Source organism: Plecotus auritus, assembly GCF_963455305.1.
Source record: "Plecotus auritus genome assembly, chromosome: 9".
Lineage (NCBI taxonomy): Eukaryota > Metazoa > Chordata > Mammalia > Chiroptera > Vespertilionidae > Plecotus > Plecotus auritus.
Genome location: NC_137783.1, coordinates 68,992,084 through 69,016,074, shown reverse-complemented (window position 1 = coordinate 69,016,074; position 23,991 = coordinate 68,992,084). Strand labels below are relative to the sequence as shown.

The following is a 23,991-nucleotide window of genomic DNA, read 5'->3' as shown; positions in this document are numbered from 1 at the left end:
TTTCCAGGCTTTAGGATCCTGTACTGTTGGCCTCCACACCCTGTCCTGCACTGAGTGTAATTCCTACTCCACCACCAGGCTAATGGAACTTCTTTGGGCTAAGGAGTGCCCTCGGTTTCTCCTACATCTCCTCATATATAATCTGGGCCTGTGGTTTTGGTGGTTACAGCATGTTCTCAATTCATTGTGAAGCACTGTCCCCCGGGACCCCTGAGGGTTTTTTGTGGGGTTTTCCCCCCACATGTTTTGCTATTGCCCAATCATGTTCCTTCATGGTGTTTGTATGTAGATGTCACTGTGGACCTACCAGCAGGTCCTCATGTTTGTTCCTATTAACTGTTGCCTTGTTCTACTTGATTGACAACTGCCTGCCATTGGTGGGTGTAACTATTTTCTCTCTTTTCCGCGTCCAGCGCGGAAAGAGAGCGGGTCCAGTTCCTGAGTAGAGGAGCTGGGGATTGAGAAATAAAAGAAAGAGACAAGATACAAAATGGAAGGAAAAAGCTGGGACCGGGTGGGACCACCGTACTCTTCTGATGGAGGGACAGGGACCCAAAGCCCATGCAGCGTGTTTATTTTATACCCCCACATACCAGGAAGTTTCATCAAAAGTCAAGACAAAGGAGATTATTTGCATTCTTGAGTAGGCCCGAGCATTCCTGGTGCTTGACAGGATTTACACATCAAAAACCCACTACCCGACACCTGGGCAAAGGTAAGAGTCAGTGCTGATAACACATCTGCCTTTTTGGTAAATGTGTACCCACGACGCAGCTTTGCCTGTCACCTTGGGTTCAGCTGACAATAATTAAAGAAATGCCCATGTGCCTTCCCAGGCTCTGTCTACAGGTGGGCTAAGAGGCTGCATAGAACAGGTCCCAAAAGAGACCCCAAAGGCAAGTCATTAGAGACCTTCCTCCTAACCAAAACCAGATGTTTTTAAAGGCTCTAAACCAGCCGTGGGCAAACTATGGCCCGCGGGCCGGATCCGGCCCGTTTGGCTGTTCTATCCGGCCCACGGAGCCGAAGAGCGGAGGGTTCTCTTGCTCTCCCCTCCGCTCCTTTTCTTTGAATTTATATTAGTTCACACAAACACTCCATCCATGCTTTTGTTCCAGCCCTCCGGTCCAGTTTAAGAACCCATTGTGGCCCTCGAGTCAAAAAGTTTGCCCACCCCTGCTAAACCCTAAAAAACTAGTGCCTCATTCTCCATATAGAATTAAAAAATGGAAATATGAAACATAAGGGAGTCAAACATGATTACACTTACCAAAATACGTACATGTATATAAAAATCTGTTCACTTTTGCTTTCAATTTTTAATATATTTTTATTGATTTCAGGAAGGGAGCGGGAGATAGAAACATCAGTGATGATAGAGAAACAGCGATCAGCTGCCTCCCACAGGCCCCCACCTGGGGACTGAGCCCACAACCCGAGCATGTGCTCCAGCTCCTCTGGAGCAAAAGCAGAAGATGGACCACTGGCTGGCCCACAGCCAGGGCCTGACAGGACATGGATTACTTGGGGCCAAGTAATTAGAGCTGCTGGAGAAGGGTCAAGGGATCAAGTCTGGACAGAGGCCTTTCGAGACGGGAAGGTGGGAGCTGGATCAACCCCTGAAGCTTCCAGCAGGGCTTCGGAAGGCTGGAGGGCAGGGGGGAAGCTATGGTCAGAAAGGTGACATTTTTAAATGGAGTCCAGAGTATGTCCACAGGGAGGTGGCCTGCTGAGTGGAGACAGAGGTCACTGGAGTAGCAGAGACCAAGGGGAAGAAGGCATTTTAACCACCAGCAAGGGCCTTTCTGCCCTTCTGGCCTCCAGTGGAGTGGGCCCTGTATTAGGAGGAGGGAACAGGTCCCAGAGCAAAGCTGGTCTGAGGCTGGTACCATGCACAGGATACAGACAACGGGTTTGGTGGGAATTCAAATTCCAGGGAAGGAAGGCAGCAAGCTGTGCCTGGAAGGAGAAGAGTGGGTGGGTTCCCACGGAAAAGGAGAGATGGGCAGAGAACCTTGACATTCTGCAACTTTGGAGGATGCCTCACTTTTTTAAAAAATCTTTATTGTTGAAAGTATTACATATGTCCCCTTTCTTCCCCCATTGGCCCGCTCCAGCCCACATCCGCCCCCCCTACCTGATCCTCACTTCTTATTTAAGAAGAAAACGGCACTAGCTCTGGCCAGTGTGGTTCCGTTGGTTGGTTGTGTGTCGTCCTGTGTACAGAGGGGTTGCCAGTCTGATTTCCGGTAGGGGACATCTCTAAAAATCAATTTAAAAATCCTTTAAAAATTAAAAAAAAAGAAAGAAAGAAAATGGCACTATATAGTAGGGGAGAGATAAATATGACACTTTAAAAATATACTTTGATATTGCTTGATTTTGTTATATGTGTTATATTAGAATTTTAAAACAATATCAATTCTTTAAAAAGCAACAGCAGGGGCTCTGACTAGTAGGTACTCCTGCACTACCTGGTCTCTGGTGCCTATGCCCGACTTCGTTGCTGGCCTGGGGAGGGAGTGGGCTCCCAGGCTCCTCCATCCACTCCTCATTCCGTCCTGGGCGCATTTCTCCAAGTGGCCAGCAGAGGGGCCTTCCATTGACAAATACACTAAAACCATTTCGTCCAAAAATGAGAGCTGGTCACAGTGGGCTAGGCAGGCATGGTGGATGCGAAACCTAGGGTGATGGAAGCGGAACTGGATCAGTTCCAAAGTCCAATTCCTTTCCTGAGGTTATCTTGAGAGAATGAAGAGCCTGTCTACAAAGTGGAGGGAAACAGTTGTTTGGGAATAGGATTCTGAGAGGCCCCATAGAAAAATGGGTCAAAGCAAGTACTTTAGGGTTCAAGCCCTGCTCTGCTACCAACTAGGCATGTCCCCTTGGGCACATTGCTTAACCCCATGATTCAGTTTCTTTTTAAATATATTTTTACTGATTTCAGAGAGGAAGGGAGAGGGAGAGAAACATCAATGATGAGAGAGAATCATTGATCGGCTGCCTCCTGTACACCCCCTACTAGGGATCAAGCCCTTAACCCAGGCATGTGCCCATGACCAGGAATCCAACTGTGATTTCCTGGTTCATAGGTCAGTGGCTCAACCACTGAGCCACGCCAGCCTGGCATCTATGCTTCAGTTTCTTTATCTCTAAAGAGCGATTGTAATTCCTGCCTTATAAGGATTTTGTGAAGATTAAATTAGATAATGTCCATAGTAGTTGATCAATAAATGCAACTGTTGGGGTGTCTATAGTGGGCATTGCAGGTGTGAGGGAGGAGAAGCTTTCCTTTAACCTCAAGTTTCTTCTGGCTGGTGTAATAATCAAATAGACACGAGACAGGTTAGGTGGAGAAAATGACCAATTAATTACTTACATATGATGGGAACCCCATATACATGAGAGAGTCAGAGACCCCCCCCCCACACACACACACATACATGAGAGGTTCAAAAACAGAAAGTAAAAGTGTGGTATATATATGACATTTTGAGCTAGGGACAAGGTAATACAAGACTTTGAAGTCTTGGGGACTACAAAGGGTCATTGATAAGAGATCTATAGTAAATTAGAAGTTTGCCTTGCCCTATAGATAGGTGAAAAGGGTTATCTCTGATAATCTCTTCTTGTGGGAAGTCCTCTACTTCAAATTCCTAGGTGGTTGAGGGTGGTGGTGGTGGTGGTGGGGGGGGGTGTTCTCTTGAGCCTGCAGACTTTTGGTTGCCTTTGTGGACAAAAGGGACCACATGCTGACCTGACAAGCCCAGGGGAGGCCTGCATAGCAGTCTTGCAGACTCAGAGACCTAAAGTCACCACAAAGGATGGTCTGAAATGAAACTTTAACTAAAAGCAGTTATGGCGGGAAGTCACCTCCTAGGCCGGTATCTTCACTGACAAGGTCATCCTTTACCTGAACTGAGCCCACCTGTCTTTTTGCATCTATGATAACATACCCTTAAAATGTCTGGGTAGCTTGTAACTTCGCTTTTTCTGGAGCCCCTGGGGCACAACCAAATGTGGTGGGCGCCAGGACAGGGACCACAAATTCCTTCATTATCATGTTAATTGTTCCTGCACCCACCTAAGTATGTGTCCATCATTTTACTTTTTGTCCAATCCCAGAGGTTTCCCGCTTTGCTTTCTCCCGCCTCTCTAGTCTATCCCCAATGGATTTCATGTAACCCACCTACCTCCCTTCCTTTGATTGCATTGTATAAATACAGATGTAACCCGCCATTCTCTGGAGCATTATCTCCATTCGTTGAGGTTCTGCTTCCTGGCATATGTCGACAGTTTGGCTCAAATAAACTCAAAAATCATTTCCAGATTTCAATGGTTTTTTATGTTAACACCTTTAACTCATAACAACCCGCGTATGAGAGGCACGCCTTGGGATGGCTCCTTCTGAACTCCTATGGAGGTTAACCTGGAGAACCAAGAGTCTGGAGGAATGGTGTCCATGCGGCGCAGGGGGAGGGAGGTGGGGAGGGCTGGCTCCCAAACTCACCCAAACCTCACAGTCACAGGGTGGGCCCTGGAGCTGTCCTGCAGGGGACGCCCCGCTCCAGGCTGTGGGGAGGCTGGGCGAGGAGGGAGGAGTGGGAGAGAGGTTTAACCGCTAGTAACCTCTCCCCTGTCACAGTGAAGAGCAGCCTCCTCTCTCACCAGCTTCTGTCGTGTGACAGGTGGGAGCGTAAACGCTGAGGTCATGTGTCCCAGCGGCCTAACCTACTTACCCCGTGCAGACTGGCTGGGGCAGGTGGGGCCAGAAGGGATTGCCTGAGAGAAGCGGAGCAGGGGGAAGCCGAGGGTGCTCTGGGAAGCTGTGCTTGAGGGCTGTGGCGGGGGAGAGACTGCACCTGTGATGAAAAGATGCCTCAGGAGCCCTGGCTGGGTTGCTCAGTGGATAGAGCATTGGCCTGCGGACTGGAGGGTCCGGGGTTCTATTCCCGGTCACCGGCACCTGCCAGGGTTGCGGGCTCGATCCCAGTAGGGGGCGTGCAGGCAGCCCATCCATGATTCTCCCTCATCATTGATGTTTCTATCTCTCCCTCTCCCTTCCTCTCTGAAATCAATAAAACTATATTTAAAATAATAATAAAGGCAACACGACTGACACCGCTTTTCTAAAAAGTAAAATACATCCTTGGGTGAGGATTCAAAAACAAGAAAAGGAAGCCCCAGTCGGCACATGTCCCGGCAGCCCGCGCCCCGCGCCCCGCACCGGGCAGTGAGGTTCCAAAGGCCCCGTTCAGGGCGAGTCAGGATTCTGCAGTTGGAGCCGGCGGGGCCCTGGGCCAGCTCAGCAGCTACCTGCAAGCTCCCCAAACAGCCGTTCCTGCCCGTCCCAACGGGCTTCCTGCTCAGGGGTAGAGGCACGGTGTGGGCGGGAGAAGGAGGATGGCTAGGACTCTCGCTTTCAAAGCCTTCTTATCTAGTTCGGGGATTCCCTGGGCCCAGACCCAGGAGAACGGGCTGGCGGGGCGCGGGGCGCGGGGTGCCGACAGCTCACAGTCCCCTGAGAGGGTTGGGGTAATAGATCCCTCCATTGTCTCGTCTAGTGCTGGGACCTGTCCCTGCTGCGCGACCAGCTCTCCTCGCCCGCCTGCCCCACACCAGCCCTTCGCCGCCAGCCTGCCCGCCCGGTCCACGCTGTGCGCTCGGGCCGCGTGGCCGGCGCCGCTCGCCTTCCTCCTCGTCACCCCGCCCCGCGGCTGCGGGCGGCGCCGGCCCTTTAAGGACGCGGGGCTGAGAGGCGCTCCGAGGGGAGCGCGTCGCCCGGCGGGTCGGAGGACGGGCCGGAGGACCGGGCTCGGGGACCCGTGTGCGTAGCCCCGCGACGAAGGGCCCTGACCTCCCCGCGCAACCGGGCATCCCCCCGCCCCGGGAACCCCTGCGCCCGCCCCGCCCCGGCCCGCGCTGCGGGGACCGAACGCCGGATCGGGTGCCGCAGCCCGGAGGCCCCATCCCCGGCGGTGACTGCGCGGAGCATCCGGCTCGGCCCACCCGGGGCGCCTCAAGGTGACACGGCGCGCGGGGGTGGGGGAGCCCCGCGGGGGCCTGGCCAGCTGGGGGTAGGGGGTTCGGGGTGCCCCGGTCTGCAGGGAGCGCCTGGGGCGCGAGACGCGGGGCGCCGACGGGAGGGGCCAGGGCGCTACGCCCGGGACGGGGTGGAGCCTCCTGCCCCCGCTTCCCCGGCCTGCCCGGCGCCCACCTGCACCCCAACCTCCCGGCGGTCACCCTCCCGCCGCCCAACCGGCCCATCCCTGGTGCTGCGGGGGACATTGGAGCCCCCGGAGGAGAGGCGGTACAGGCCGTGCTGGGCTGGGCTGGGCTGCGGGTCCGAGGCGGGGCTGCGCCGGGTGCGGGGCGCGGAGAGGGCGAGGCTCCGGCGGCGGGGAGCCGGGTGCCTCCGCTGGAGAGGGAGGCGGGGGGCGGGGCGGAGGCAGAATTAGGAACGGGGGCTCTGACCGGGCCTGGGTCCCCAGCATTGAGCAGGCCCCGCACCGCAGGCGATGGCGGCGAAGGCGCTGGAGGCCGCGGGCCGCGGGCTAGGAGCCGGGGCTGTGGCCGCGGTCGGGGCGCTGGAGGTCGGGCCGGAGCCCCCCGTGTTGACCGCGCACCTGAAGAAGGTGGAGAACCACATCACCGAGGCGCAGCGCTTCTCCCACCTCCCCAAGCGCTCGGCCGTGGACGTGGAGTTCGTGGAGCTGTCCTACTCCGTGCGCGAGGGGCCCTGCTGGCGAAGGCGCGGTAGGGAGTAGGGGGGGACATGCGGTTGGGGGAGCAGGTGGCGGGAAGCTGGGGCCCCCCCGCGCCCCGCAATGAGCAGGAGGCCTGGGTGTACCCTTCTTCAAAGCCTGCCCCGCGGGCACACGGAAGCCTCAGCCCTTCAGTGGAGGTGCCAGGGGCTGGGTCTCTCCACGCGTGGGAGCTCTGGGGAGCACTAGGTTCCCTTGGTCATTGACGCTTTCCTTTGCTCATTGAGGAGTTTTCTTCATGTTTAGGGAGGATTCTTGCCTTTGAGGGCTGGCATAAGGAAGTGTGTGTGTGTGTGTGTGTGTGTGTGTGTGTTTAGCAAATAACCTTGTACCTCTAGAACACTGCTAGTTTTTAAAAATATGTTTTTATTGATTTCAGAGAGGAAGGGAGAGGGAGAGAGGAAAACATGTGAGAGAAACATGGATTGGTTCCTTCCTGTATGTGCCCCAACTGGGGATCAAACCCACAACCTAGATATGTGCCCTGACTAGGAATCAAACCTGCAACCCTTCAGTGAATGGGACTATATTCCAACCAACTGAGCCACACCAGCCAGAACAAAATACTTTTTTTTTTTTCTTTAGAAAGAGTGGAAGGAAGGAAGGGAGGGATGGAGGCAGAGAGAGAGAGAGAAACATCAAATGTGAGAGAGACACATCGATTGGTTGCCTCCTGCACATGCCCCACCCAGGGCCATGATTGAATCTGCAACCCAGATATATGCCCTTGACTGGGAATCAAACTCCCACCTTTTGGGGGGCAGGCCAGCACTCTAACCACTGAGACACACCAGCCAGGGCCAGGGCAAAACACTTTTTTAAAATAAATCTTTATTGTTGAAAGTATCACATAGGTTCTCCTTCCCCCTTCCCCCCATTAACCTCTTCCAGCCCGTTCCGTCCACCCCCTGCCCTCAGGCCCTTGCCTCCCCATTGTCTGTGTCCATGGGTTATGCATATATGCATACAACTTCATTCCTTGATCTCTTAAAACACTTTTTAATTAATTATCTCAATAGTCACAATAGCCCTATTATATCCTTGGTAGGAGATATTACTATCTTTATTTCATAGTTAAGGACATGGAGACTCTGGAAGATTGACTTAAAATTGCAAAGGGAGTTACTGAGGTGGGACTAGAATTTTTTTTTTTTAATATATTTTATTGATATTTCACAGAGAGGAAGGGAGAGGGATAGAGAGCTAGAAACATCGATGAGAGAGAAACATCGATCAGCTGCCTCCTGCACACCTCCCACTGAGGATGTGCCCGCAACCAAGGTACATGCCCTTGACCGGAATCGAACCCGGGACCTTTCAGTCCACAGGCCGACGCTCTATCCACTGAGCCAAACCGGTTTCGGCAGGACTAGAACTTTGGTTCTCTACTGCCCGAAGGCCTGGCAGTTCCCTTCCATGCTGAGTAGTTATGGTCCAGCAGGAATCCCTGACATGGGTTCCTAGCCACTTGTAAGATATGTGGCCTTGCCCAGCCAGCGTGGCTCAGTGGTTGAGTGTGGATCTACAAACCAGGAGGTCATGGTTCAATTTCCAGTCAGGGCACAGGCTTGATCCCCAGTGGGCAGCCGATCAATGATCCTCTCATCATTGATGCTTCTCTCTCTCTCTCCCTCTCCCCTCCTCTCTGAAATCAATAAAAAAAATATATTAAAAAAAAGAGAGATGTGACCTTGGGAAGGCTGCTTACCCTCTCCTGGCCTCACTGTCCTCATCTGTAAACTGGGATGATAAGGATGCCCCACGCAGCTTGTTGCGAAGCTCCGAGGTTATCTGTGGAAATGCTCTGTGAAAGGCAAGTGAAAGTTGCCTGACTTAGCCATCAGCATTTTGTCTAGTGATTGGCTGTGATTCAAAGCGGGGAAGGCTCATTGCTTCCAGCTCTCTCCTGCTAAAGAAGCTACTCAGTGCGTGTCTCTGAAAGGCATGTGCTGAGGTACAGAAGCATGCCTTCTGATCCATGATGTGTGACCTCCCCTGTCCGAGGAAACAGCTTGCCCTGTGACCTGGGAGTGGGGTGGGGGGGAGTCACTGGGTACCCCGGGCCCCAGTGGCTTCATTCTTGTTGCTACAGCAGCAACAAAGGTGATGAACGTTGTAAATGAGCTTCAAAGGCTTTCCTATTGGAATTTGTGTAGTATTTATTTTTCTAAGTGCTGTATATCAACTAGTTTAAATCACTAGGTAAACGGGTGCTTTGGGGATGTTAGCCAAAGGGGCAATATTTTTCTGAGAGATTTTCTTATCACAACCTGGATCCCAAACTATAGATCCGACAGATAAAACAGAATGCTTTGTTTGTTGTTGTTTTGTTTTTGCCGCCGGTGCCCACCCCACTCCCCACCCCTAGCCCACTGGGGCCAAGGGGAGGCCGACCGGGTTGGTTTGGATCGGATAAATGCATGCATCCCCACTCGAGGGGGTCAGCCCCCATGAGCATGTATAAAACTGTGTGCTTTGGAATATCCTGGGAGCCACTGCCATCTTTTTCTTTCTTTCTTTTTTTTTTAACTTTCAAATTTTCACCAATTTCTTCATTCAGTTTGTGTTATCAATTGAGGAAAATGGAATTAGCCTATGCAGATTCAACCTTGAGTATATTTTGGAAGGTAGTGTGTTGCCTCCTGAGAGGGTAACTGTGGTGGGTGGAGGACACTCAGAAAGGCGACATGAACTGTGAAGCACCATCCCGGCAGGTGGTGCACTCAGGACCCCCAGTGGGCAGCAGCTGTCCCCCCTGACAGGATGTCCCAGGGGACAGCTGGGTGCTGGGGGGAGGTGAGAAATCACCTCACTTCACTGTCTCTGCTAAGGAGACAGAGTGGAGAGGGACCTGGGCTCTGTGGGAGTCAGAGAGGATGACAGTGAGAAAGGAACTGGCAGGGGATTGGTGGTTTGGCCTCATAGAGCCAGGTCTGCAAGCATAGCAGGCCAGGCCCACCTCATTGGCTCCATCCTTCTCTTCACCCCTGTCTCACCAGGTGACCCCGGCAGTCACTGCCCTCGGCTCCCTGGATTGTATTACAGAGATGTGCCTGTATGGGAGAGCTTTTTCTCCCAGAGCCTGGAGGACTTCTGCCTTCCCTTTCCATTTTGGAATCTGCTTTTCCTTCAAGACTTAGTGCAAATACCACCTCTTCCATGAAGCCATTCCTGATTTCCCCTTGCCCTCCGCCCTGATCAGTCCTATTGTCTGCATCTGCATTGTACATTATTTATACTTTTTTAAAAAATATATATATTTATTGATTTTTTTACAGAAAGGAAGAGAGAGGGATAGAGAGTTAGAAACATCGATGAGAGAGAGACATCGATCAGCTGCCTCCTGCACGCCCCCTACTGGGGATGTGCCCACAACCCAGGTACATGCCCTTGACCGGAATCGAACCTGGGACCCTTCAGTCCATAGGCCGACGCTCTATCCACTGAGCCAAACCGGTTAGGGCTATTTATACTTTTTAAAAAATATATTTTTATTGCCCAGCTGGGCATGGCTCAGTGGTTGAGTGTTGATCCAGGAACCAGGAGGTCATGGTTCAATTCCTGATTAGAGACATGCACGGGTTGCAGGCTTAATCTCCATAGGGGGCATGTAGGAGGCAGCTAATCAATGATTCTCTCTCATCATTGATGTTTCTCTCTCTCTCTCTTCCTTCATTTCTGAAATCAATAAAAATATATAGGTGTATATATTTTTATTGATTTCAGAGATCCCTTGCTGGGGAGGGAGCCTGCAACCCAGGCATGTGCCCTGACTGGGGCGAACCAGTTACTTCCTGGTTCATGGGTCAACACTCAACCACTGAGCAACAGCGGCCGGGCATGTACTTTTGTTGTAACCCTTATAGATCTTATAGATCTTACCTCAGATCATTTTATTTTTTAAATATATTTTTATTGATTTCAGAGAGGAAGGAAGAGGGAGAGAGAGATAGAAACATCAATGATGAGAGAGAATCATTGAATGGCTGCCTCCTGCATGCCCCCAACTGGGGATCGAACCCGCAACCTGGGCATGTGCCCTTGACCGGAATCGAACGTGGGACCCTTCAGTCTGCAGGCCGACGCTCTAGCCACCGAGCCAAACCAGCTAGGGCTCCTCAGATCTTTTTTACCTAGATTGTGGGCTTCTTGAGTACAGGAACTGTGTCTTTCTCATTGTTTTGTCCACTGTCTGGATGGAATATAGTAGATATCAATAACACTTGTCAAATAGAATTAATAATATGATGTCACCTTTTTAGTGGGCTGCGTACCAAACACTGTCATATGCTTTACATAGATTATTTCATTGGATCTTTTTTTTTTTTTTAATATATTTTATTGATATTTTACAGAGAGGAAGGGAGAGGGATAGAGAGCTAGAAACATCGATGAGAGAGAAGCATCGATCAGCTGCCTCCTGCACACCCCCACTGGGGATGTGCCCGCAACCAAGGTACATGCCCTTGACCGGAATCGAACCCGGGACCCCTCAGTCCGCAGGCCGACGCTCTATCCACTGAGCCAAACCGGTTTCGGCTGGATCTTTTATTTTATTTTTTAATTGATTACATTTGCTCATCCCCTACTGGGGATAGAGCCCGCAACCCGGCATGTGCCCTTGACTGAAATCGAACCTGGTACCGTTTAGTCTGCACACGGATGCTCTATCCACTGAGCCAAACCAGCTATGGCTGGAGCTAGAATTGAACCTAGATTCACCTGACTCTAACCCAGTGCCTATTCTGCCTTCCGATGAGTGAATGAAGGTGAGCTTTTACTGGGCCGTGTTAGGGGCTGCAGATCCAAGCCCGGGGCAGAGCGCCCACAGAGAAGATGGCCTTTCAGAACAAGGCCCAGTCTCTGAGAACACATGTCCATGGAGAAAACACTATGGAGCATCTAGTTGCCAGACAGTCTGCAGAGGCTACAAGATGAGGAAGACAAAGACCTGCCTCAGGAGCTCACTGGCTGAGGGGCTGGAGGAGGGGGAGCGATGGGCACAAGCAAATACCAGCCATGCTGGCGGTGAGAAGTGCTCCGTGAACCCAGGGGCTACCCAGAAGCTTGGGCTGGGTCAGTGGGAAAGCTATCTGCAGGGGGTGAGAGCGTGACTGACAGCTGACTATAACCTTGACCTGTCCCCATGCCCAGCCATGAGATGTGGGGTTTCCCCATGGCTTTCAGAAGAGCATTGCCACCTCTGGTACTTAAAAAAAATCTATTTTTATTGATTTCAGAGAGGAAGGGAGGGGGAGAAAGAGATAGAAACATCAATGATGAGAGAGAATCACCAATCATCGGCTGCCTACTGCATGCCCCCCACTGGGGAGGGAGCCTGCAACCCAGGCATGTGCCCTTGACCAGAATGGAACCCGGGACCCTTCAGTCCACAGGCCTACGCTCTAGCCACTGCGCCACACCAGCCAGGGCCTGGTCACTGCTGGGACTCCGACAGTATGGTGGTCATTTCTAGGGGCTCTGAAGGTTCCTCCTCCATCCTCCTGCTTCATACTGAGCAAAGACTGCCCATTGCCCTGACAGTCATGGTGGCTCCTCCAAGTCTGGAGGCCACTGCTCACTCTAGCCCTTATCCAACATTCCTCCCTCGGTCACTGCAGGTTATAAGACCCTCCTCAAGTGTCTATCGGGTAAATTCTGCCGCCGGGAGCTAATTGGCATCATGGGCCCCTCAGGGGCTGGCAAGTCCACGTTCATGAACATCTTGGCAGGATATAGGTAAGGATGACACTGGATGGAGTTGGGGCAGGGCCCAGGGAGGAGGACCGCTCCCCCCCCTCTGGGGAGCCCAGCAGGTGTCTGAAGCAGCCTCGACCCCCATCCCCAATGACGCCGCTGCAGGGAGTCGGGAATGAAGGGGCAGATCCTGGTCAACGGGAGGCCGCGGGAGCTGAGGACCTTCCGCAAGATGTCCTGCTACATCATGCAGGACGACCTGCTGCTGCCGCACCTCACCGTGTGGGAGGCCATGATGGTGAGGCTGGCGACTCTCCTCCCAGCGCCCCTCCAGCCCCACCCTCCTCCTGGGCTAAGGATCAAGGGCCTCCTCTCACACACAGCTGACCCGCCTGTTCTCTGGGCCTCAGGTGTCTGCTAACCTGAAGCTGAGTGAGAAGCAAGAGGTGAAGAAGGAGCTGGTGAGTGGGGCAGGGGAAGGGTAGGGATGGGACGGCCATCCTTTTTGGTGCTACTGTGTTCTGAGGCCCTGAATTGGGGAGGCGGGGAGAGTGGTGTATAAGACTGGCGCCCTAGACTTAAGGGAGATGCTTAAGTTGGGGTCAGCCCAGCCCGGCCAACATGACTCAATGGTTTAACATCAACCTATGAGCCGGGAGGTCACAGTTCAATTCTGCAGTCAGGGCATGTGCCCAGGTTGCCGCCTTGGTCTCCACTAGGGGGCGTGCAGGAGGCAGCTGATCAATGATTCCTTCTCATCATTGATGTTTCTCTCTCTCTCTCCCTTTCCCTTCCTCTCTGAAATCAATAAAAATATATTTTTTTAAATAAATAAATATGCTCTAGCTCAGTGGTCAGCAAACTCTTTAGTCAACAGAGCCAAATATCAACAGTACAACGTTTGAAATTTCTTTTGAGAGCCAAATTTTTTAAACTTAAACTTCTTCTAATGCCACTTCTTCAAAATAGACTCGCCCAGGCCGTGGTATTTTGTGGAAGAGCCACACTCAAGGGGCCAAAGAGCCATAAGTGGCTCGCGAGCCGCAGTTTGCCGACCACGGCCCTAGCTGATTTGGCTCAGTGGATAGAGCGTTGGCCTGCGGACTGAAGGGTCCCAGGTTTGATTCTAGTCAAGGCCACATGCCCGGGTTGTGGGCTCGATCCCCAGTAGGGGACATGCAGGAGGCAGCCAATCAATGATTCTCTCTCTTCACTGATGTTTCTATCTCTCTCTCTCCCTCTACCTTCCTCTCTGAAATCAATAAAATTTTTTAAAAAAATAAATAAATAAATTGGGGTGTGCCCAGGGAAGCAGAGACTCTGAAGCTGACTGGGGTTGGGGGGCCGGGCAGGTGACGGAGATCCTGACGGCACTGGGCCTGATGTCCTGCTCCCACACGAGGACAGCCCTGCTCTCGGGCGGGCAGAGGAAGCGCCTGGCTATCGCCCTGGAGCTGGTCAACAACCCGCCCGTCATGTTCTTCGATGAGCCCACCAGGTAGTTCTCCCCCTTCCCCGGCCTGAGCCCACACTGGAGGCAGCACCTGTTTGGCTGTGGAGACCAGAGCCTGCCCTCAGCCTCCTGGGCCAGGATGAGGCTCACGCCTCTCTCTATCCCTGCCAGGCCCGTGGCTACGCAGCCCGTCCTCCACAGGCAGAAACCGTGTCCTCCTTGCCTGATGCCTCCCTCTCCTTCTCTCGCCACAGCCAGTCACCAAGTCCTGCAGATTCTACCTCCTTCTCCACCTCTCAGCTTCACCCAGCCCCTCCCTAGTGCCAGCGCTAAGTTCAAGGCACCACCAACCATTGCCCGCATTTCTGCAACCTGCTCCTATGTCCTCACCTCCAGCCTCTCCCAGCCCATCCTTCCTATAAGCCGCCACGCAGTGAGCTTCCTAAAAGCCAAGTTCAGCTCTGGCCGGTGGTGCTCAGTGGATAGAGCGACAGCCTGCAGACCAAAGGGTCCTGGCTTTGATTCCAGTCAAGGGCACGTACCTCGGTTGCAGACTTCTTCCGGGTCCTGGTTGGGGCTCCTGCAGGAGGCAACCAATCAATGTATTTCTCTCACACCAATGTTTCTATCTTTTCCTCTCTCTTCCACTCTCTCTAAAACCAATGGGAAAATATCCTCTGGTGAGGATTAAAAAAAAAAAAAAAAGCCAAGCCTGGCGATGCTCTCCCCCCCCACTGAGAACACGTATGACACCATTTGCCTTCAGGATAAAGTCAGGACTCACAAGGCCCTGCTCTGACCTCACCTCTTGCTGCACGCTGTCTTGTATGCTCTAATAACATCGAGTCGCTTAGAATCCCTGAGTTGGGCCATGTGATTCATGCTTCTAAGCTTTGCACGTGCTGTGTCTTCTGCCCGGAATGCCCTTCCCCACTATGCCTTCCTTTCCACCTTCACCTGGCTTAGCGGGTTCTCCTTCCAGAACCTTCTCTCACTTCCCTGCAAAACCCTCATGCAGAAGGGCTGAATCCTCCACCTCTTTTACTCCGTGTTTCCACAGCATGTTCCATGTGATTGCAAAGGATCCGTGCACTTCTTTACCTCTTATTTATTCCTCATTGTAATCCCAGTGCCTGGCATTCAATAGGTGCTCAATATATGCTTGTCACATTGGGCTTCTTGGTCCCTCCAAATGTCTGGATCAGAGGGACCCCTTCCTGCCAGCCCCAGCCCCTGTATAGTAGCTGTCCCACCCCAAGCACTCCCTTTTCCAGGCTCCACCCAATTCTCAGGCCTCCCCTCCCCGGGGCCTCTCTCTGTACAGTGGTCTGGACAGCGCGTCCTGCTTCCAGGTGGTGTCCCTCATGAAGTCGCTGGCCCAGGGCGGCCGCACTGTTATCTGCACCATCCACCAGCCCAGTGCCAAGCTCTTTGAGATGTTTGACAAGGTGAGTGTCTCTGGCCTCAGAGCTGCCTGGCCTGTGATGGGGTGAGGGAAGGGTCCACAGCGGTGCTGCTGGCCGCCTGCACCACGGGCTTGTCTTCCTCACCCTCTTCTCCGCCTCAGCTCTACATCCTGAGCCAGGGCCAATGCATATTCAAGGGCCTGGTCACCAAGCTGATCCCCTACCTGAAGGGCCTGGGCTTACACTGCCCCACCTACCACAACCCAGCTGACTTCAGTGAGTGGGCCGGGGTGGGGGCAGGGCTGAGCACTGAGGGGGCTGAGCTGGGGGCTGGGGTCATGCTCCCCACCTTCACCTTACACCCAAGAGGGGCCGGCTTGCCCTTGGGAACCGAGGCTAGAGCTTAGCCGCACACCCCGCTCGGTGTCCCCCAGTTATCGAGGTGGCCTCTGGCGAATACGGAGACCTGAACCCAATGCTGTTCCGGGCCGTGCAGAATGGGCTGTGCGCCATGACAGAGAAGAAGAGCCTTGAGAAGAATGAGGCCCCTGCCCCCTGCCCCCCTTGCCCTCTGGTGAGTAGGGACGAAGAGGGCAGAGTGCAGAGTGGGGGAGAGGGGAAGGATCAGGATAAAGGCCCTGCCAAGGAGGCTGCCTCAGAGGCACCGCAGCCCAGGGGCTGGGGAGCACTGGGGCTGGAGTGGCCACTGGGAGCAGCTGCCTCCCTTGGGGATGGGGCCTCTGCGCTTCTCCTTCTCCTGCATTCACCCCTTCCTTCAGCGTTTGAAATTTTTATTATTTTTTTTTAATCCTCACCCAAGGATATTTTTCATTGCTTTTAGATGGAGTGGAAGGGAGGGGGTAGAGAGGGAGAGAAACACACTGATGTGAGAGAGTCACATCGATGGGTTGCCTCCTGTGTGCGACCCTATCAGGCTGGGGTTTGAGCCTGCGTCCCAGGTACATGCCCTGGACCAGGCATCGAACCCCTGCCCTGTCAGCGAGGGCTGACGCTCTAACCACTGAGTGACTGGCTAGGGCTTCTTCAGGGAATTTTTGCTGAGCGTCTATAGGGTGTTGTCCATGTGCCAGCACAGTGCCGCTGGGCAAGCCAGACCGACGCTGCCGCTGGCCTTGTGGCCAGTGTGGCTGGCTGTGCTCCAACCTTGAGGTGCTGCGACGGAGCTCTCAGGGCTGCTGGGGCGACGAAGACCATCACGGAAAGCTCTTGGCAGCAGCTGGTGCCACTGGTGCCCCTCAGCGCCCGCTTTCCTCCTCCAGTGAGCGCCTGCTGTCCCCGTTATTGTCACGGAGTGTTACTGTGAAAGAGGGGGCCTGGCCGCGGGGCTCAGGCATTGAGCGTTGACCTGTGAACCAGGAGGTCGAAGTTCGATTCCCCGTCAGGGCACATGCCCGGGTTGCAGGCTCGATCCCCAGTGTGGGGTGTGCAGGAGGCAGCTGATCAGTGATTCTCTTTCATTATTGATGTTTCTATCTCTCTCTTCCTCTCCTTTCCTCTCTGAAATGAATAAAAATACACTATTTAAAATAAGTGGTGGCATAAAGGTATTATACCCTTAGAATAAATGTGTGTGTGTTTGTTAATCCTCACCCGAAGATATTTTTCCATTGATTTTTTTAGAGAGAGTGGAAGACAGAAATATTGATGTGAGAGAAACACATCGATTGGTTGCCTCCTGCACGAGCCCTGATGAGGGCCCCGGCCGGGAGGAGCCTGTCAGCAGTGTATGTGCCCTTGACCAGAATTGAACCTGGGACCCTTTGGTCCGCAGGCCAACACTCCATCCATTGAGCCAGCCGGTGAGGTAGGGCAAATGTTTTATGATGGATTAAAGAGAAGAGAAGTGACTGACCTACTAGGGGCCCTCCTGGGTGTTCTTGACTCCCTTCCTGTCTCCTCCATCCCAAGTGGTTATCCCTCCTCCTGTCTCTCTGTGTCTCCTTGGGATTCACACCCTAAGGCCGGCTTCCAGGCACACAGCTCGATGGTTATTAGTCCTCCTCCTGTAGACACTCACCCTGCCCTGGCGGAGGGCCTGGGTTCCATGCCTGGGCTGAGTGCTCGGTGTGTGGGTGCATGGTGGCTGGGTATGGGTGGGTGTGTGGGTGTGTGGGTGTGTGGGTGAGTGTGTGGGTGGGTGTGTGGTGGCTGGGTGTGTGATTGGCTGTGTGTGTGGTGGCTGGGTGTGTCGGTGGTCATGGATCCAATTTCCTCTCCCCAGGAAGTGGACCCCATTGAAAGCCACAGCTTTGCCACCAGCACTCTTACTCAGTTCTGCATCCTCTTCAGGAGGACCTTCCTGTCCATCCTCAGGGACACGGTGAGGCGTCAGGCTGGGGGAGAGGAGGCTGGCGCAGGCCAAGCCTTGTGGGGCACAGGATCCCAGCAGCACCCTCGGGGCCCCTGTGCCGGGGAGGGCAGCTCTGAGCTCCTGCCCCAGCCTGGCTGCCCGTCCCAGCCTGTGGCCACCCTGCTCCTAGCGATGACCTTGTCCACAGGTCCTGACCCACCTGCGGTTCGTGTCCCACGTGGTGATTGGTGTGCTCATTGGCCTCCTCTACCTGCACATCGGAGACGATGCCAGCAAGGTCTTTAACAACACGGGCTGCCTCTTCTTCTCCATGCTCTTCCTCATGTTCGCTGCCCTGATGCCCACCGTGCTCACCTGTGAGCAGAGCTGCCTGGGCAGGGGTGGGGTGCTGGGCAGGGGCGGGGGTGCTGGGCAGGGGCGGGGTGCTGGGCAGGGGTGGGGGTGCTGGGCAGGGGTGGGGTGCTGGGCAGGGCAGGGTCCTGGCAGGGGTGGGGTGGCTGGGCAGGGGCAGGGTCCCGGCAGCGGTGGGGTGGCTGGGCAGGGGTGGGGTCCCAGCAGGGGTGGGGTGGCTGGGCAGGGGCAGGGTCCTGGCAGGGGCGGGGTTCTGGGCAGGGGCGGGGTGGCTGGGCAGGGCAGGGTCCTGGCAGGGGCAGGGTGCTGGGCAGGGGCGGAATGCTGGGCAGGGGCGGGATGCTGGGCAGGGCCAGGAGCCTGATCGCTGCATGCCCTCAGTCCCCTTAGAGATGGCAGTCTTCATGAGGGAACATCTCAACTACTGGTACAGCCTCAAGGCCTATTACCTGGCCAAGACCATGGCCGATGTGCCCTTCCAGGTGAGCCTCTCCCTCCCACCTGCCCACCCCTTCCCTCCCTTCTCACTCCTTCCAGCCTCGCTTGCTTGCCTCCCTCCACCTTGTCACCTGTCATCTTTTCCTTTACTTCTACTCACTTCAAAAATTGGTGGTGAGGACCTGCCGTGCGCCAGGCTCTGTGCCAGGCAGGGACGTAGTAGTGAGCAAGATGGATGGTCTTTTTTTAATATATGTATACTAGAAGCCCGATGCATGAAGATTCATGCTAGAATGGGCTTTCCTTTCCCTGGCTGCTGGCACTGCCTTTCCACTCCTGCCCAGCCCCTTTCTGTTCAGGCCCCAGAGCCACCTCTTTCCGCTCCAGCCCCGCCTTCCCATGCTGCCCAGAGGCCCTGAGAGACCGGGGATGGGGCAGAAAGCCTGCGTCGTTGCCATGGTGACAATGCAAGCATCCTGCCCCTGTCACTCGTTGCCTGTGTATGCAAATTAACCGCCATCTTTATTGGGTTGATTTGCATATCACTCCTGATTGGCTGGTGGCGTAGCAGAGGTACGGTCAATTTACATGTTTGTCTATTATTAGGTAAGATATATATCCTATATAATAAAAGGCTAATATGCAAATAAACCAAGTGGCAGAACGACCGGTCACTATGACCCACACTGACCACCAGCGGGCAGACGCTCAATGCAGGAGCTGCCCCCTGGTGGTCAGTGTGCTCCCACAGGGGGAGCACAGCTCAGCCAGAAGCCAGGCTCATGATTGGCGAGTGCAGTGGCAGTGGTGGGAGGCCTAAGCTGTCAGTGGGACATCCCCCAAGGGCTCCCAGACTGTGAGAGGGCACAGGCTGGGCTGAGGGATGCTCCCCAAGTGCATGAATTTTGTGCACTGGGCCTCTAGTATATCTATAAATATACTAGAGGCCTGGTGCATGAAAATTCGTGCACTGAAGGGGGGCCCCCTCAGCCCAGCCTGCTCCCTCTCACAGTCCTGGAGCCCTCAGGGGATGTCCTACTGATGGCTTAGGCCCGCTCCCCAAGGGGAGTGGGCCTAAGCCATAGTCTGGACTCCCTCTGTGGGAGGCAACTGGGCTGATCAGGGAAGGTGCTGCCCCCATCATCCTGCTGCTGCTGCTGCCACTGCCAGCCACAGGGGCTGCAAGGCCTGAGCCCTGGGCCTCGCAGTGGCCTGAGCCCATGGCTGCCTGAGCCCATGGCTGCCATGAGCCCAGCACTACACAGTGCTGGCCCCCCTGCCTGTGTCTGCTCCAGGGCCGCCTGAGCCGCCGTGCCGGCTTGGGCAGGCCCCCCTGCCTCTGTCTCTGTCTCTGCTTCAGGCCTCACCTGCGTGTGCAACCTCCTCCTGTCCGGTCATGACTCGTTACAGAGTCCTGGCCTAATTTGCATATTACCTCTTTTTATATAGAGAGATTTCTTTATTGATTTCAGAGAGGAAGCGTGAGGGAGAGAGAGAGAAAAACATCAATGATGAGAGAGAATCATTGATTGGCTGCCTCCTGCACATCCCACACTGGGGATCGAGCCCACAACCCAGGCATGTCCCCTTGGTTGGAACTGAACCTGAGACCCTTCAGTCTGCAGGCTGACGCTCTACTCACTGAGCCAAACCGGCTAGGGTGACTCCGTGAATCTTATTTGAAATGTAGAGAACAGTGTAGGCTCTGGAGCCCTGCTGCTGGGATCGCTGTGAGACTCCGGGCAGGTTGCCGCATGTCCCTGCCTCAGAGTCCCATCTGTGAAATGGGATGATGATGGAACCGAGCTTGGGAGCAGTCGTGAGAATTAAATGAGCTAATGCATGTCAAGTACTGAGAATGGTGCGTGGCACACACTCGGTGTCCAATGACTGTTAGCTATTTGGGGTTGTTGTTGCCCCCACCACCCTGCTTCAAGCACTAGGGCCCCCAGTAACCCATATGGCACCTTTGTGCGAATTAGTCAAAGGTGCCCCTTGCCCTGGCTAGTGTGGCTCAGTGGTAGAGCATTGTGGATTAAAGGGTCCCGGGTTCGATTCCGGTCAAGGGCTCATACCTTGGTTGCAGGTTCCCCGGCCCTGGCTGGGCTGCATGCAGGAGGCGACCAGTTGATGTGTCTCTCTCACATCCATGTCTTTCTGTCTCTCCCCCTCCCTTCCACTCTCTCTAAAATCAATGGGAAGATATCCTCTGGTGAAGATTCACAACATCACAGTGCCCTCCTCAGGGTGGGCGCCTCCTCAGGGGGGTGCTGTGCTGGGCCGGTGCCTTCGGCTGCCTCTTTTTTGGGGGGGCTGCATATTGGCCAGGTGTCCTTGTGCAGGGAACAGCCTGCAGGGCTGTCTGTAGTAGGCTTAGTCCTCACCCTTCAGGAGTTAATAACTCATAGGGGACAAAACTCCCCTGTAGAATTAACCAATTAACAATGGAAGGCAGAAGCAGGTCGGGTGGGAAGGACGTGGGAGCTCGGGGATTCCAGCTCTGCCTCCGCTGGTCCGGGGACCTCGAGGAGGAGGTCTCCATGGCCAGGGAGGAGGATGTGTGCCCGGGCAGCGTGAACGGGAGTGAGAGGGCAGGACTGGGCCTGAGCATCCTAGGAAGAGCTGCTCCAGGGTTCCTGCCTGGACGAAGCAGAGGGGCTGGCTGCTGCGCCCCAGCCCCCTGCCCGCCTGTGCCGCCCCCAGGTGGTGTGCCCCGCCATGTACTGCAGCATCGTGTACTGGATGACGGGCCAGCCCGCGGAGACCAGCCGCTTCCTCCTCTTCTCGGCCCTTGCCACGGCCACGGCGTTGGTGGCCCAGTCTCTGGGGCTGCTCATTGGAGCCGCCTCCAACTCCCTGCAGGTGGGAAGGCTGTCATTGGGGGCCCCGTGAGGGGAGGAAACGGGCTGGCATAGGAGTGGGAGACCTGCAGGAAACCTGCTGGTCACCCTGTGATGGCCCGGCCCCTCCCGCCCCTCCAGGTGGCCACGTTTGTGGGCCCGGTGACTGCCATCCCGGTGCTCCTGTTCTCCGGTTTCTTTGTCAGCTTCAAGACCATCCCCACCTACTTGCAGTGGAGCTCCTACCTCTCCTACGTGAGGTCAGTGTGGCCCCGGCTCCCAGGCCACTGGCCCGGTGCTCCTGCGGGGCCAGCCCCGGGCGGCAGAGTTCCATCTGCCCGGGGAGCAGTGACCTCCACGCTGCCCCCTGCTCTGATGGGCAGGGACCTCCACACTGCCCCCCGTTCTGACGCCCCTGCTCGCCCAGGTATGGCTTCGAGGGTGTGATCCTGACCGTGTACGGCCTGGGGCGTGGGGACCTGGCCTGCCCGTTCCGAGAGGAGCTCTGCCCGTTCCGGGAGCCGCAGAGCATCCTCCGCGCACTGGATGTGGAGGACGCCAAGCTCTACGTGGACTTCCTGGTCTTGGGCATCTTCTTCCTGGCCCTGCGGCTGCTGGCATACCTCGTGCTCAGGTACCGGGTCAAGTCGGAGAGATAGAGCCTGGCCCCGCAGTGGCCGGCCCCTGCAGCAGGCAGCCGGCTCCAGCCCTTTGGGACTGTTTTAACCTGTGGACTTGGACCCTGGGTGCTGGCCCAGCTGCCTTGCCCTCTGTCCGCTCCCCCCAGGCCAGCTGGCCGTGCTCCTAGCCGGGGCCTGGCGCAGGCTGCAGCCCTCCATGCTGTGCCCAGGAGTCTCCCAGGGTGATGTGGTTTGTAGCTTCCTCCCTTCTCTCTTCAACGCCTGCATGCAAAGACCACGGGGCCATCATGCTCCCTCCGGCCCTGGCACCGCCTCTGCTGTCTGCCTGGGAGCCCCAGGCTCTCCGCGCCCCACTTACAACTGACCAAAGTGGCCCGCTCTGGGGGTCCCAACCACACAAGTGTAAACACTGTTATAAAGTGGAGGTCCAGGGCTGGGCCCTGATGGGGTCCCTGGAAGTCCCGTGTGGATGTTAGAATGGGTATGAAGGGCTCTGGCAGACTCTTCCTCCTTCACCCCCGCTTGCTGATGGGACAATCTGCTGGACAGAAGCTGGGTTTCTGTCTGGACCACCCTCCCAGTCCTGGGGATGGGAGCCGTGTGGGGCCCTGGGATGCCCCTGTCCCCTTCCCGCCCTTCTGGCTGGACAGGGGCTGGTGGCATCTCTGCAATAACGTCTCTGTCTCTCCTGCTGGCCCCGACTGCAGAATGCATCCCACTCTGGGCTGAGTGGGAGAAGCCAGGCCTCCCTCCTCTACTCCCCCACGGGCCTGCCATGCCCGCCTCTCAGGAGTCCAGGCACAGACCTGGGACCAGACCTCTCAGCCCTCACACCTGCTGCCCCCGGGGCTCAGAGGAACCATGTTGGTGGCCTGGTGCTGGCAGGCGCTGCAGGGAGGGCAGCGCCACCCTCCTCCCGGGGTCCTGCTCTGACAGGAAGGATGAAGCTATGTTGTCCAGGGCATCTTCGGGTCTGTAGGTTCTACCCCCCAGGCTTCCCTTCCTCCTGAGCCAGGGGTGGCATGGGGCATTCGTTCCCTGGAGTTCAGGGCCTGACACAAGCACAAGCAGGGGCATCCATTGGCCTTGGCCACTGCCACCAGGGCCCTGTGTGCCACGCTGGCATTCTCCCTCCTCTGTTCCTTCCCCAGCCGCGTGCTGCTCATTCACACTCTTGCCCATCTCTCTCTACCCCCTGGGCACGTCCTGAGCTTCAGGAGTCAGACACACCTGGAGCGTGTCTGGCTTTCCTGGTAGGTCCAGGCTCATTCCATGCCTGATTTCCCTTCCCTAGGACTCTTTTCTTCCCTTTTTTTAAAAAATATATTTTATTGATATTTTACAGAGCGTTTTACAGAGAGGAAGGGAGAGGGATAGAGAGCTAGAAACATCGATGAGAGAGAAACATCGATCAGCTGCTTCCTGCACACCTCCCACTGGGGATGTGCCCGCAACCACGGTACATGCCCTTGACCGGAATTGAACCTGGGACCCTTGAGTCCTCAGGCCGATGCTCTATCCACTGAGCCAAACTGGTTTCAGCTTTTCTTCCCTTTTTTTAATAAACATATATATTTTTATTTATTTCAGAGAGGGAGGGAGAGGGAGAGAAAGACAAACATCAATGATGAGAGAGAATCATTACTTGGCTGCCTCCTGCATATGCCCCATTGGGGATGGAGCCCGCAATCCAGGCATGTGCCCTGACCAAGAATTGAACTGTGACCTGGTTTATAGGTGGACGCTCAACCACTGGGCCACCTCAGCCTGGCTACTCTTTCCTTCTTTATTACTGTGCATAGACCACTCTACCTTCTCTCACCCTGTCGCAGGTTCTCCCCATCACAGAGATGCCAGGTGATTTGTGGGATTTCACTGTTATTAATAAAACCTATATTTATACAGTGTGCAGTGTGTACGTGTGTGGGTCTGGACCTGATGGCTGTGAGGGGTCTTCAAAGCACAGGAGTTTGTGAGCTGTAGGGACCCTGTGGCAGGGGAGGGTGAGTCCTAGGTGTGTGTCACCTAGGAAATGTGTATCTGGTAAAATATCTAGATCATGTTTTACA

At 55.0% G+C, this 23,991-nt stretch overlaps 1 protein-coding gene across 3 annotated transcripts; it reads left to right on the top strand.

The window, feature by feature from the left end:
- The first annotated feature begins 5,897 nt into the window (after positions 1 to 5,897).
- ABCG4 (ATP binding cassette subfamily G member 4) lies at positions 5,898 to 23,829 on the top strand. 3 transcript variants are annotated; one of them, XM_080642355.1, is made up of 15 exons: positions 5,898 to 6,024; positions 6,492 to 6,756; positions 12,386 to 12,503; positions 12,627 to 12,759; positions 12,872 to 12,922; positions 13,814 to 13,959; positions 15,239 to 15,362; positions 15,482 to 15,596; positions 15,755 to 15,894; positions 17,563 to 17,661; positions 17,840 to 18,008; positions 18,385 to 18,485; positions 21,145 to 21,303; positions 21,423 to 21,541; positions 21,709 to 23,829. In XM_080642355.1, exons 2-15 carry the CDS (start codon positions 6,519 to 6,521, stop codon positions 21,938 to 21,940), a joined length of 1,944 nt encoding a protein of 647 aa, XP_080498481.1. In that variant the 5' UTR covers positions 5,898 to 6,024; positions 6,492 to 6,518; the 3' UTR covers positions 21,941 to 23,829. The 3 variants fall into 3 exon arrangements, with proteins under 3 accessions (XP_080498481.1, XP_080498479.1, XP_080498480.1); XM_080642353.1 differs by having other exon boundaries at positions 5,900 to 6,024; positions 6,516 to 6,756; XM_080642354.1 differs by lacking the exon at positions 5,898 to 6,024 and adding an exon at positions 6,185 to 6,310 and having other exon boundaries at positions 6,516 to 6,756.
- The last annotated feature ends 162 nt before the right edge of the window (positions 23,830 to 23,991 follow it).

Coding starts and splice junctions, on each gene's coding strand:
- ABCG4 (XM_080642355.1), top strand. CDS start 6,519: ATGGCGGCGAAGGCGCTGGAGGCCGCGGGCCGCGGGCTAGGAGCCGGG. Junction 6,757..12,385: donor GCCCTGCTGGCGAAGGCGCG/GTAGGGAGTAGG, acceptor CGGTCACTGCAG/GTTATAAGACCCTCCTCAAG. Junction 15,597..15,754: donor CCACAACCCAGCTGACTTCA/GTGAGTGGGCCG, acceptor GGTGTCCCCCAG/TTATCGAGGTGGCCTCTGGC.